At 43.5% G+C, this 14,833-nt stretch overlaps 1 protein-coding gene across 3 annotated transcripts in view; it reads right to left on the bottom strand.

Moving 5' to 3' along the window:
• The window catches only part of STAB2 (stabilin 2), a 171,186-nt gene that overhangs the window by 60,902 nt on the left and 95,451 nt on the right, over positions 1-14,833 (bottom strand). For all 3 annotated transcript variants that reach the window (XM_060413136.1, XM_060413137.1, XM_012174923.4), the window contains exons 34-39: positions 10,391-10,522; positions 7,224-7,352; positions 5,924-5,980; positions 4,818-4,913; positions 3,151-3,346; positions 1,033-1,128 (exon numbers count right to left, since the gene is read on the bottom strand). In XM_060413136.1, the coding sequence (XP_060269119.1) occupies positions 1,033-1,128; positions 3,151-3,346; positions 4,818-4,913; positions 5,924-5,980; positions 7,224-7,352; positions 10,391-10,522 (706 nt within the window). The remainder of the gene's footprint in view (positions 1-1,032; positions 1,129-3,150; positions 3,347-4,817; positions 4,914-5,923; positions 5,981-7,223; positions 7,353-10,390; positions 10,523-14,833) is intronic.

Below are 14,833 nucleotides of genomic sequence, written 5' to 3'. Positions count from 1 at the left end.
AACCCTTGAACGGCTTCCCAACAGGAAGCTTCAGCAGAAGGTCCGCCACCCTTAGGCTTCCATGACCTGACTCCTGCCCACATCTCTGGCCTGTTCTCATTCCACGTTCCTCTTTGCCCCTATATTCCTCTCATCCTGCAATCCTGTGGTTCTGTAGATGTGCAGAGGTCCCCTACATCTTTGGGCTTTTCATAAGCTTCTTTCTGTGTGAAATTTTCTCTCTTCTCATCACTCTCATAGGGACACATAAGGAATCATCAGTGCAGTAGGAGGGGGCAGGGTTTAGGAAAATGGACCGGCTCAGACCCTACTGAGAGCGGGGAGTAAACTGACATAATCTCTTGGCAATAAGTAGCAAACTTTTCCCCCAAAGTACCAACTGCTAACTCAGAAATTCCATCTCAAGAAAACTAACCAAATGGATTAATAAGATAAATGCAAATATATATGAATATATACACACATATGCATGAATATATATATATGAATGAAATAATCTTTGCAGCATTGTTTATTATAGAAGAAAACTAATTTTAAGAACATGGTAAAGAGAATGGCTACCCACTCCAGTATTCTTGCCTGGAAGATTCCATGGACAGAGGAGCCTGGTGGGCTACAGTCCATGGGGTCACAAAGAGTCAGACACGACTGAGCCACTAACACGGTCTGATAATTGGATATTATATAGAAATTAAAAAAAAGATATTTCTCTATGTATTTATTCACATGAAAAGATATTGATCCTATGTATTATGTGAAGTGAGAGACTCACAAAACTGTGTGCAGAGCATGGTCCCATACACATATCTATACCTAGAAAAAGGCTGGAAGGCCAATATGAAATACTAATGATAGTTTTCTCCCTGCCTTGGGAGTATGAATAATTTTCATTTTCTTTTTAATGCTTTTATTTTACAAACTATTTTTGCTGCAAGTAGGAATTATTGCCAAAGAAAGAAATGAAGATGCCATTTCTATTTTAGGAGGAAAAAAGAGAGAACAGATCACAAGTACCAGAAGGTTAGCTCTTACCACTGTCACATTTCACTCCTCGCCAGCCCACATCACAGTCACAGGCACCGTCACCCAAGGGTCCTTGACTGCATCTCCCGTGGACACAAGTACACTCTAAGTGGAAACAGCCACACACTGTCAGATTTTTGACCTGTGTTCAACAACTCACTTTTCATTTACTACAAAGTTTCACTTCTGTGCATTTAAACTTCTATCTTTTTAAAAAAATTTTTTAATTTTTACTTTATTTTACTTTACAATACTGTATTGATTATACTTCTGTGCATTTAAATTCTCCAGTCCACTTCCAGATAATTAGTGTCACTAATGGGTGGGTGGGGGAAGGGGTTGGATTCCCAGGAAGGGCAGGGGGCATAGGAGTAGGCTAAATGGTGAAACAGGTTGTGCTTCAACAAAGACCACCCTCTGGGGACTGTGTAGCACTGCGGGGCAGTGACCCAAGCAGCGTGAGCGCGTCCTTGGCTCAGGTTATCAGAGGAGCCAAGGTTATGTGGGATCCCTTGGGATAGAACCATGTTTATTCCCTAAGAGTAGGTTTCAGAGAGAAGTCCTCTAGGATCCCATAAACCTGGTGAGGCACTGCCTTCATTGACTACATAGAAATGCTGAAACTGGAGCTGATTATACAGAGTGAAGTAAGCCAGAAAGAAAAACACCAATACAGTATACTAACACATATATATGGAATTTAGAAAGATGGCAATGATGTCCCTGTATGCAAGACAGCAAAAGAGACACAGATGTGTAGAGCGGACTTTTGGACTCAGAGGGAGAGGGAGAGAGTGGTATGATTTGGGAGAATGGCATTGAAACATGTATACTATCATGTAAGAAACGAATCGCCAGTCTATGGCCGATGCAGGATACAGGATGCTTGGGGCTGGTGCACAGGGATGACCCAGAGAGATGTTATGGGGAGGGAGATGGGAGGGGGTTCATGTTTGGGAATGCATGTACACCCGTGGTGGATTCATGTCAATGTATGGCAAAACCAATACAGTATTGTAAAGTAAAATAAAGTAAAAATAAAAATTAAAAAATAAAAAGAAATGCTGATTCCTTTGTTATGCAGCAGTGTGGTGAGTGTCTTTAGGAACTGGATGAAAGCTAAGGATGCCTTTCTCAGAAAAAAACATTCAGCCTTGGGGGTTTGCTGGAAGGATCATCTGTGGATCCTAGGTTAGGAAATCCTGCATAAATGCAGGTATATAATTCTTCCATATAACACAGAAAAAATCAGCACAGTAATGCCAATTACATATTATACAGCCCAATTATAATGATTCAATTATATACTGATTTTTGTCTGGCTTGGACTGGCTGATGAGAAAACAGTGATAGCCAGATCACATGCATGACTCTCAGTAGAAGGTAGAAAAAATGCTTTGTTTGCCCATCCTGGATTAGAAAACCCCTTCTTTCCTGTCAGCCCACTCATAAGTGTGTGCCCCTGGGCACAAGAAAGTCAGGGTGAGAGACTGCAGGTGACTTAGCTAAAACAGATCACAATTTTTGTAAAAACAGCACAAGGCATGTGGCTGGCTGTGTGGACCTATAGAGTGACCATCACGTAAAGGGCCTGATTCAAGAACAAGGCTTTGGAGGGAGCAGGGTGTGCATTCAAACTCACCAGGTGTGACCTTGGGGGAAGTCATTCACCCTGTTTGCCTTAAGTCTTCATTTGTAAAAAGGGGGCATGAACACTCCAGTATATATGGTTCCCATGTGGATTAAAGGAGATAATGTGCACAGATCTGCTTTTCAAACAATCACACAATGTCCAAAACTGAGTGTAACCACAGAGACCAGGGCCCACAGACTCACACAGAAAGACGGGAGTGTTGGGCAATGTCAGTGAGCAGATGGGAGTGGGCTGGTAGGTGCAGGTTGGTCAGTACTATAAATGTTTGGCGTTGCTGCCCTTGCTGTCCGGTGCAAATTACACAGCACAGAAGTTCTCGTCATTCACATGGTAATGGCGGTGGGGGCGAGGTGGTGGGGGGTGGATTCCAGCCTGCCCTGGACACCAGCTGGTTAGGGAGCACGTATTTAGACTCTTTCCTCCTGCATTTCCGGCTGGCTTGGGGAGCCCGCTGGTGGTGGTGGGGTACGCACCTTGGTCGCAGTGCACGCCGTACTTGCCCTCAGCGCAGGTCTCACAGGCCGTCCCGCTGAAGCCCCGCCCACACTCACACGCGCCTGTGCCATTGGCTCCGTCCAAGCAGATCCCGTTTCCGAAGCAGACGTTCTCAGGTTTCCCTGGGCAAGGCTGGCACTGGGGGCCAAAGTAGCCCGCACAGCATTCTCTTGTCTGAAACAGAAGGGCCAGGCTGGGGGGAGGGGGGGACTGGGCCATACAGCCGTCCTTTGCATGTGTCCAACCACAGTGTGGACATCTTGCAGGCGGGACTGATGTGTGCCCATAGCCTTGACCCCATGTGGAATGGTTATAAGGGACGGGGACAGCATCCCCCAAGAAAGGGGCAGGGGGGCATGCAATTTCCAGGGGTGCCAGCATCAGCATGGAGGCTTCTGCTGAAGAGCTAGGAAGGACCGGAAGGAAAAACGCAAGCAGGAGGAGAGGGTGAAGAAAAGTGAGAGGGGAGGAGGGGCAGCAGGAAGAAAGAGTCATGTAGGTGATGCCAGATGGGCCCCGCTGTTGTTTAGTCACTAAGTGGTCTCCGACTCTTTGCGACTCCATAGACTGTAGTCTGCCAGACTCCTCTGTCCATGGGATTTCCCAGGCAAGAAACTGGAGTGGGTTGCCATTTCCTTCTGCAAGGGATCTTCCCGGCCCAGGGATGGAACCCATGTCTCCTGCACTGCAGGCGGATTCTTTACCACTGAGCCACCTGTGAGGGGCCCTGGTCATCCCCAAACCTGGCCCCTGTGTGTTGTGTTATTTCATCTGGTACTGAAGGTTGGGAGGCAGGTGAGACCTCTGATGTTCTATGATGACTGTCTTATTTCCAGGAAGCCCTGCAGGATTATCTATTTGCTTGGGCCTGCTTTTATTCTTGACTGCACTAAAACACAACGTCTCCTGCAGCTGCATGCTCCACAACTTAAGAGCTGAATCACTGGCCTCTAGGATTGGCAGAGGCTGTGTCTTCTGTGAAAGGAGCAGGGCAGGATGTTATAGAGAATTTTCCTGCAGATTCCAAAGCCACAGATGAGAGGTCCCTAGCCCTGGGGTTCCACTTTTCTAAATGACCAGGCACCCCTGTTCTTGCTTTAGGGAGTTGCCCATTTCCTGTCTCTTTCCCTTTCTTGTGAGAACAGGAAGCTCCTCTTAGCCTCCTGGTCCCTCTATTTCTTCATCATGAGACTGCAAATTACAGCTGTCACCAGTGTACTGACTTGTAGGGCTGTCCTCAGTTTTAGTGCTACTCTGGCTATTTTGAGTGACAGCTGTAATGGAGATAATGAGGGGACTTCCCTGGTGGTCCACTTGTTAAGAATCTGCCTTGTAATGCAGGGCATGTGGGTTTAAGCCCTGGTTGGGGAACTAAGATCCCACATATCATGGGGCAACTCAGCCCATGCACCAGAACTAGAGAGCCCATGTGCCACAATGAAAGATCCTGCATGATGCAGTGAAGCTCTCATATGCTGCAGCTAAGGCCTGATGCAGCTAAACAAATAAATATTTAAAACTAATGAGAAGGAAGGCAAGATGGCAGAAAGAATCCATGCAAAGGCACTTTGAAAAGTATAGCATATGACTATATTTCTCAATATTACTGCCACTGTTAGAAGGCTTATTAAATTGTTATACTCACAATGACGGTTTTCACACACTTTGGCTGGCACCCAAAGACTGGGGATCGCCTGCCCATGAAATAAATGGTATAGAGACATCTCCTCGTCTCTTGGCCCTATGAAATAACAGCAATTATCTTAATATCAGCTTTTCAGTTAGGACAAAGCTTTCCAATCTCTGAAAGCAAGGGGGTGGGTGATACATTGCTGTCTCTCTAATTGAAATGTTCTGGAAAGGGAGGGGGTTGGCTTCTTGGAGCTGCTTCATAAAAAAGAAAATGCAACATTGGAATGTTGGCTACCAGAATACTAGGTGGCAAAATGCAGATAATTATCCCTTAAAGTGATACTCCATAAAGAGAACTTTTCTTTAGAAGATGAGTCCAAGTTAGGAAGAATTATAGAGTATCTCAGATAAAAGCATCTTCCCAACACTTGACATTGAACTGAGACTTGGTTTCTTTTTACTTATTGGTTGATGGTTGCCTGGTCTGAGGCGGGATTAAGGCTGTTTACAAAGACTTATACAAGAGTAAATGCAAATTCCAGTGAGAAGAGTCAGCATTGTTATTGTCATAAATGACTACTGTGCCATGGAAGATGCATGTGTGTTGATTCTTTGTAATTGTTGGAGTATCCTCTGAAGCACTTTTTCCCTATAAACAGCTAAAAGAAACATAGACAGGTCATTCATTCAGAGATAAGTGTATCACACCCCAAGTCTGTCATGTGGATAACTAACTTCAACCATAGAGGGAATCAGGAAGGTGGGACTCCTCAAGGCTTGAAACAGTGTTACTGTGAAGTCCATTTCCTGCTCTTGTCCTCAACCAGCTACTGGGATATGGAAGATGCAGAAACTGAAAAATCCCTTCTTCCACAGGGCGTTGATAGAGATGAGCTCCTGTTTATATTTATTTATTAATCAAAATTTTGCTTTGGTTGAAAAAAATGGATTCAAGATTTTAGAAAGATGCATACAAGATTAAGAAGGTGAGATTAAATTAAAACCCAGTGAAGGAAGGAGGGCAGTGAAATGAGGTGTGCTGGAGACTCACTTTCTAATTCAGACCTTCCTGTGATCCAGAAACAGTTTTATCAAAGAAGATATCAAAGAAATACTTACTAGTGGTTTAGTTCCAAACGGGCAGATGGGCGCCTGGGGACACTTTCCACACTTTCCCTTGGTAAAACACAGAGGCAAAGTGAGCATTTCATGGTTATTACTTTGAATCAAAACAAGGCTGCAAATATTTTCCAGACTTGAGACTGAAGGTTTCAGGCTACAGAACTGCAAATCAGAAGCTCATCTGGCTAACCTCTTTCATGTCCTTTGAGCCAAACACTTCAGCTACTTCGGGTCATGGACACTGGAGCATCACTTTCTCCACTATACATTTCAGAGGCGTGTAATCTTGTAAACTGTGTGAATCTTAGCTCAGTTAAATCCTAATTCCTCTAACACCAACTCTCATTTGTTGAAAACCTACTATGTAGTGAATTGGGCCAGACTATGAGATTAAAGAATGTATCACCTACAGTGCCCTCAGCCCTAGGGGCACACTGTCCAACTGCGAGGTCAGCATGGAGATAATACCCACTGTCATGAGACAAAGATTCACAAGTGAAGACATTTAAAAGTGCCAGCCTGTTCCAAAACAGGAGGAGGCCAGTGTGACTAGTTCTTAACTTGGCGCCTCTGGATGGTATAGCTTGGCCACTCACAGCTCTCGCTCTGGGGCCAGACTGCCTGGACTTGAACTCCTTTGCCACTTGCTAGCTCTGTGAACCTGGGGGTGTCACTTAATCTCCCTAGGGCTCACTTTCCCCATCTTCAAAATGGCAGACTGATAGTGCTTACTCTGTAGGGTGTTGTGGGGAGTCCATGGGTTAATACATGTGAAATGTTTAGAGCAGTGCCTAGCACATAAAAAGTGCCCAACAGATGTTAACAGTTATCATTATTACTGAGAGAACCTATACCATCTCATGGAGCAAAAAGTCTCGATTACTCATCCTATATTATACTGAAATGATCCATTTCCATATTTTCTCTCCTGGTAGACGATGGTGGGCCCATCCCTGCCAGTGGGTGTACAGGGCTCCTTCCCTATGGCTATGCTGGGCATGACACATTTTCCCCTTGAGGAAGACCATGGCTTTGAAATCCGGCTCAACACAACCCTTCAGGCAGCCTTTCCAAGGCATACAAGGCACTAGACTGTGAGCCCATTGAGGGCAAGGGTCATGTCATATTTATTTCTGTAGAGCCACAACCAAGTACGCTCCTTGGCACTTGGAGATGTTCCTGTAGTGGTGTTTTGAACTGAATTGAGATACTCTAATAGACGAGTCCCAGGCTTTCAAAATTATAAAAAATAAGCCAACACTCTTTAGTTACATCACTGGTCTTGGATAGAACTTACTCGTACGATAGTGGTGTCGTTAATGTCACATCTATTCTTCTGAATTTCCAGCACTTTCCCCAAGCCATGGATCACTCCCTTGTCAGTGGCTACATTGGTGTAGTTTATCGGAGCCTCATTTACGTAGAGCTGTGAACAGGAAGGTTAACTGTCAATCTGTACTCCAGTGATTTTTAAGGGAAATAAGGACGATAGGGATTGGAGGATGTCAACATGACACTAGCCAAGGAGATACTGCAATATTCACCTGGCAGGTGTAGCACATTGTGCTGGAGGCAGCTCTGCCCTAGGAGAGCTGAGTGACAGTTCTGCACCTGGTACCTTCTATCTGTGTGACCTTGGGCCAGTTGCTTTTCCTCTTTGAACCTCAATTTCCTCCTTTGTAAAAAGAAGAGGTTGTTCCTGATAATCTCTAAGTTTTCTCTCCATCATCCAAATGATCGGTTTTCACTGTTCAAAAAATTCTGAATCATGATCACTATGTTAATGCCATTGATAATATGTCTCCAAGGATGTGCTCAGCTGTGCTAGTTATTGGTGGCCTCAGAGGTGTGGATGCCTTCCACAGCCAAGACATAGAGAACGAAACTTAGCATCCTTTTAGCATATCTCTGCTTCCTGGTTAACTTGCAACCACCCCTCATTAAGACTAAATTACCATTATACAAGAATAAAAATATTTGAGTGTTTTAGAGTTTGCAAAAATGTGTTCTACCTGATAGATCTATCTCCCTGACAGATCACTTTCCAGGGTGTGGAGACTGCTCAGAGGTCTCATTAACCATATCATGTTTTCCTTGGGGCTTCTCTGGTGTTCGCAGTACGTTTGTATTGTCTTTGTTTGTGCTGTCTTTGCCTAGTGTGTCAGTAAGCGTGTAAGACATGGGAACTAAATTTCTAACTTAAATTCAACTTTGAGTTATAACTTGTTTGGTTTTGATTTTTTAAAATGGGAGGATATCTTAATGATTGTTTAGTGTAAAATAAGTAAAGCCATTAATTCATTCCTGAGTATAACTAATATAACTGAAAACAAATGGCTGTTTGAAAAACTGGGGGGTTATATGTGTGTGTATAGGTGTAGTAGGGCAGAGGTTGGGAGAAGAGGGAATTCTTTGTTGTACTAAACAGATGTCAACTTCATATCTAATGAGCATTTAAAAATGATTAACATCTCCCAAACTCCCCAATGCATCAAGAGTGAAGTGACTCTATTAAGTGTTTAAATTTGAACTTCCACTGAATGTTAAAGTCCCTGACGATTTACTTGGACTCAAGTGAATTTCCATGGGATGTTGGGCTGAATCATGACTGAGGTCCACAGAAGTGGTCCAAGGCCTGTGTAGGTTTGGAGAAGCAGCAGGGGCCTCACTTGTGATGTCAAACGGTGATCATGAAACAAATCTGCAGAATTCCAAGAGGCTGAGCTGATTTAAAATATTAAAATGTCAGAACTTCTGATGTTGTAATACTGTTTATTTGGCATAAAAAATCTGAATCATTTTTATTATGAGATTTACTTGAATTACAAGCTGCATTAGAATTTTGATCTGAACACAAGTCTCTTCATTTAGACAGCATTTTCCCACATCTCTGTTGTCCTGAGAGTGAATGAGTTATCAATAAAAGCAAAACCTCTATTGTAAGATAGAACTATTTAAGATAAAGTCTCTATTGTAAAAGAAAAAAAAAAAGCTCCTGATCAGAGACTTTTCAAACACATGGAAAATAAACATGACAGAATAAAAACTGATCCAACTAACCAGAATATTCATTTCTACATGGTGAAATAAAAGATAACAAAGATAAACAATATAGAAGGCCCTTATCAACAAAAGTTGCCTTACCTGGAAAAAAAAGAAAATGTATTTAAAAGGATCTCCTCAAAATTATTACCCAATAGGTAAGATTATTTATAGGAGTCAGAGGGAAATATTTGGTGTTAGATTATTCTCTAAGTAATGAAAAACCAGAAAGATTAAAAAAAACACAAACCCAAAAGCTGAGCATGTTAAAAAAAAAAGCAACTGTTACACAAAATTCACCTGGGCTTCAATGATGATAACACTGAGAATATTGTTTTCAAAATTGTGCTTTTTAAAAAAAATGCACTTTTTTTTACAGGGAACAATATTACCTCTTAAAAATTTGGGATTAAATTTTCATCATTTTAATACAGTGCTTGCTGCTGCTGCTGCTAACTCGCTTCAGTTGTGTCCGACTCTGTGCGACCCCATAGATGGCAGCCCGACAGGCTCCCCCATCCCTGGGATTCTCTAGGCAAGAACACTGGAGTGGGTTGCCATTTCCTTCTCCAGTGCATAAAAGTGAAAAGTGAAAGTGAAGTCGCCCAGTGGTGTCCAACTCCTAGCGACCCCATGGACTGCAGCCCACCAGGCTCCTCCATCCACGGGATTTTCCAGGCAAGAGTACTGGAGTGGGGTGCCATTGCCTTCTCTGAATATAGTGCTTAGTTTCTTCTAAATAATCATTAGTTTTGATTACCTTTTCTTGTGAGAATTTATACCAGAGTCACATAGTGAATTTCTTATTGAATTTTCAGATTGACTGTTTCACTGGCTATTTGACATAGGTACATAGAATTGCATACTGAAATGTTTAAAATATGTATTTAGTCTCAATTCTTTTTACAAATTCTAAACACTTACAGTGCTTAGAGGTTGTGTGAGATTAATACTGGGATACTGGGGTGGGGGCAGTTGGCTCTAGGTCTGCAGTCTGTATGAACAAGCAGTGGTAATAACGTTCATCCATTTGGCTGCTGGATCCTTCCTTCACATGTCAGGTGGCTCCTTACACCCTGAGGCCATGCCACTTTGGGGGGTTACGTTTGGCTGCCAGGTTCCCTGCCACCTTGGAGGTGGCTTGGGGACTGTCTGTTATTAGGAAGCAGAACTGAAGCGCCCTGTAACTGTTGGGATTCAATCCCAAGACCAGTCAGACCACACTGATGGTCTGAGGGCTGGTGATGGGGTGGACAAGAGGGAGCTTCCCAGTCTGGCCCAGCCATTACTTTATGGTGGAACACAGACAGCTGTCCGCTGTGGATAAGGCTGAGGAAGTGGTGGTGAAGATTATCCAATGCGGAAGTGATGGTGGATGACAGAGCTAGGATGCCCACTGTGTGTTCAGGGGGAGGATCGCACCTGGTCATCACGGAGGAAGAAGCCGAGGAGGTAGGAGAAGCCCAGCATGGTCTCCCGGTGCATGCCGTTGTGCAGGTCATTCTTCAGCAGCTTCTCCTCCAAGACCACGTGATACCTGAGTATGTCTTCCTCCTGGATGACACACAGAAGGGAAAGTCAGCCCACAGGCCCACCAGTCCCTGGGCACTCACTGGGCTACTCACTGGGCATCGTCCCAGCTGCATCTCATCACACTTGCAGTGGCAGCTGAATCTGAATGGCAGAGACCTGTGACTCCCAGAGTGGTTCTATCATGTTCCCATGTTCCTCAAGACGCCAGCACCAGCCTGGCAATGCCTTCTCTGAGGGCCCTCAGGGACCCTCCTCCAACATCAGAGCCACTAGACGAATGGGCCCCGCCCCTCACAGGTCTGAGTCACCGCTTCTCTGGGCCCCTCCATATTTCTAAGTTTTAGTTGTCCTGACCTCTTTCCTTTCTTCTCTCAGCCTTTGGGGTTATAGATGCTTCTATGCTATCTCTATTTTACCTTTCAATTATATTTATATAGCTTAATACCCAATAAACAATTCATAATATTAAATTTTCTCTGGTATGGTTTCTGTCTCCTAATGGACCCTATTTTTTTTTTTTTTACTAATAATTTTTACCTTTCTATACTAATATCCTTTTCATGGAAGAGCACTTTGTGAGTACATGTCAGTCTCAAACTTCCAATCTATCCCTCCCCTACACTCTGATAGACTCTGATTGGTGCAAGGACCAAGCCCCTTCCTCTAATGTCCTGTTGGGACAAAGTACCAGCATGGAGCAAGCGAGGAAAGAAGATTTAATTTTAAATCCAGTTCAAAATGTTGATAACTACAAGGGGCTGGTTTAAAAAAATTTTTTTTTAAATTTTTACTTAATTGAGATTATGTTTGTGGCTGAAAGTGATGATAAGATTTTCTGCAAGACTGCCTGAGGTTTTATCCCAGGGCAGTTAATGAATGTTCTCTGCTAAACAGGTTCAAAGGGATGGGGGAGGAGTGGGGAGACAAAGAAAAGATGACTTCCACTTCTATTCCAGGAGTGCTGCTTGCTCAGCATGCCAGTTACAAAAATCGAATGCCCAGAGTTTTCATCTAATTGGAGAACTAAGACCTACCCACCTGCAAAGACATTTCCTTATATGAGGTGTAGAAGTGCTATGGGGTGTACAGATGGTCTGAACTCAGAGGCAGAAGAGATTATCTGCAGCTAAGGGGCCAGTTAAAGGCCTCATAGTCAACAAAAGAGTCTGAAATACGGTAGTTGGGTGCAATCTCAAAAATGACAGAATGATCTCTGTTCGTTTCAAAGGCAAGCCATTCAATATCACAGTAATCCAAGTCTATGCCCTGACCAGTAATGCTGAAGAAGCTGAAGTTGAATGGTTCTATAAAGACCTACAAGACCTTCTAGAACTAACACCCCAAAAAGATGTACTTTTCATCATAGGGGACTGGAATGCAAAAGTAGGAAGTAAAGAGATACCTGGAGTAACAGGCAAATTTGGCCTTGGAGTACAGAATGAAGCAGGGCAAAGGCTAATAGAGTTTGGCCAAGAGAACACACTGGTCATAGCAAACACCCCCTTCCAACAACACAAGAGAAGACTCTACACATGGACATCACCTGATAGACAACACCAAAATCAGATTGATTATATTCTTTGCAGTCAAAGAAGGAGAAGCTCTATACAGTCAGCAAAAACAAGACTGGGAACTGACTATGGCTTAGATCATGAACTCCTATTGCCAAATTCAGACTTAAATTGAAGAACGTAGGGAAAACCACTAGACAATTCAGGTATGACCTAAACCAAATCCCTTACAACTATAGACTGGAAGTGACAAATAGATTCAAGGGATTAGATCTGATAGACAGAGTGTCTGAAGAACTATGGACGGAGGTTTATGACATTGTACAGGAGGCAGGGATCAAGACCATCCCCAAGAAAAAGAAATGCAAAAAAGCAAAATGGCTGTCTGAGAAGGCCTTACAAAAGGCTGAGAAAAGAAGTGAAAGGCATAGGAGAAAAGGAAAGATATACCCATTTGAATGCAGAGTTCCAAAGAATAGCAAAGAGAGATAAGAAAGCCTTCCTCAGTGATAAATGCAAAGAAATAGAGGAAAACAGTAGAATGGGAAAGACTAGAGATCTCTTCAAGAAAATTAGAGATACCAAGGGAACATTTCATGCAAAGATGGACACAATAAAGGACACAAATGTTATGGACCTAACAGAAGCAGAAGATACTAAGAAGAGGTGGCAAGAATACACAGAAGAACTGTACAAAAAAGACCTTCATGACCCAGATAACCATGATGGTGTGATCACTCACAGAGCCAGACATCCTGGAATGTGAAGTCAAGTGGGCCTTAGAAAGCATCACTAAGAACAAAGCTAGTGGAGGTGATGGAATTCCACTTGAGCTACTTCAAATCCTGAAAGATGATGCTGTGAAAGTGCTGCACTCAATATGCCAGCAAATTTGGAAAACTCAGTAGTGGCCACAGGACTAGAAAAGGTCAGTTTTCATTCCAATCTCAAAGAAAGGCAATGCCAAAGAATGTTCAAACTACCGCAAATTGCACTCATCTCACATGCTAGCAAAAGTAATGCTCAAAATTCTCCAAGCCAGGCTTCAACAGTATGTGAACCATGAACTTCCAGATGTTCAAGCTGGATTTAGAAAAGGCAGAGGAACCAGAGATCAAATTGCCAACATCCACTGGATCATGGAAAAAGCAAAAGAGTTCCAGAAAAACATCTACTTCTGCTTTACTGATTATACCAAAGCCTTTGTGTATATCACAACAAACTGTGGAAAACTCTTCAAGAGAAGGGAATACCAGACCACCTGACCTGCCTCTTGAGAAATCCGTATGCAGGTCAGGAAGCAACAGTTAGAACTGGACATGGAACAGCAGACTGGTTCTAAATTGGGAAAGGAGTACATCAAGGTTGCATATTGTCACCCTGCTTATTTAACTGATATGCCAGGCTGGATGAAGCGCAAGCTGGAATCAAGATTGCTGGGAGAAATATCAATAATCTCAGATATGCAGATAACACCACCCTTATGGTAGAAAGTGAAGAGGAACTGAAGAGCCTCTTGATGAAAATGAAAGAGAAGAGTTGAAAAGCTGGCTTAAAACTAACAACTCTTCAAAATGAAAGTCTGTATGCATGATCCCATCATGTTTTATGCAGATGAAACAATGGAAACAGTGACAGACTTTGTTTTTGGGGGCTCTAAAATCACTGAAGATGGTGACTGCAGCCATGAAAAGACACCTGCTCCTTGGAAGAAAAGTTGTGACCAACCTAGACAACATATTAAAAAGCAGAGACATTACTTTGCCAACAAAGGTCTATCTAGTCAAAGCTATAGTTTTTACAGCAGTCATGTATGGATGTGAGAGTTGAACTATAAGGAAAGCTGAGCACCGAAGAATTGATGCTTTTAACTGTGGTGTTGGAAAAGACTCTTGAGAGTCCCTTGGACTGCAAGGAGATCCAACCAGTCCAGCCTAAAGGAAATCAGTCCTGAATATTCCTTGGAAGGATTGATGCTAAAGCTGAAACTCCAATACTTTGGCCACTTGATACAAAGAATTGACTCATTTGAAAAGCCTCTGATGCTGGGAATGATTGAAGGTGGGAGGAGAAGGGGAAGACAGTGGATGAGATGGTTGGATGGCATTACCAACTCAATGGATATGAGTTTGAGGAAGCTCCAGGAGTTGGTGATGGACAGGGAAGCGTGGCATGCTGCAGTCCATGGGGTTGCAAAGAGTCAGACATGACTGAGTGACTGAACTGAACTGAAGGGGCCAGAACCAGCTTTCCTGAGGAAGGTGAGACTGGACTTGAAGAATCAGTGTGGATGAGGAGGATTCAGGAGGCAAGGAAGGAGGAAGGACAGCCCTCCTGAATGAGGCGGTGGTGTGTGTGTGTTGTGGGGGCTTCCCTGGTGGCTCATTGGTTAAGAATCTGCCTGTAGTGCAGAAGACCCAGTTCGATCCTTGGGTGGGGAAAATCCCCTGGAGGAGGAAATGGCAATCCACTCCAGTATTCTTGCCTGGAAAACCCCATGGACAGAAGAGCCTGGAGTGTTCCTCTGTGTGTGTGTGTGCGTGTGTGTGTGTGTAGACAGGAGCAAACACGCCTTTGGCGTCTTTAGATCTATATGACATCACTCTGGTTAGACCACAAGGTGTCTGCAGAGAATGGGTAGGGAGAGAGCAGTGGACCAACAATGGCTTAGCGGGACTTCAAGTATCAGCCCTGTCTCCTTAGCATTGATTACCCTATATTAAGTTAGAAGTGAAAACAGCTCACTTGCTGTGCAATTACAACTTTAAACTTGTTCCCTTGCTATGGGGCTGGGGGTGGGACACCCCTGGGATCCTTCTAA

Source organism: Ovis aries, chromosome 3 (genome assembly GCF_016772045.2).
Source record: "Ovis aries strain OAR_USU_Benz2616 breed Rambouillet chromosome 3, ARS-UI_Ramb_v3.0, whole genome shotgun sequence".
Lineage (NCBI taxonomy): Eukaryota > Metazoa > Chordata > Mammalia > Artiodactyla > Bovidae > Ovis > Ovis aries.
The sequence above is the reverse complement of the archived record's forward strand: the minus strand, read 5'-3'. Positions and strand labels throughout refer to the sequence as shown.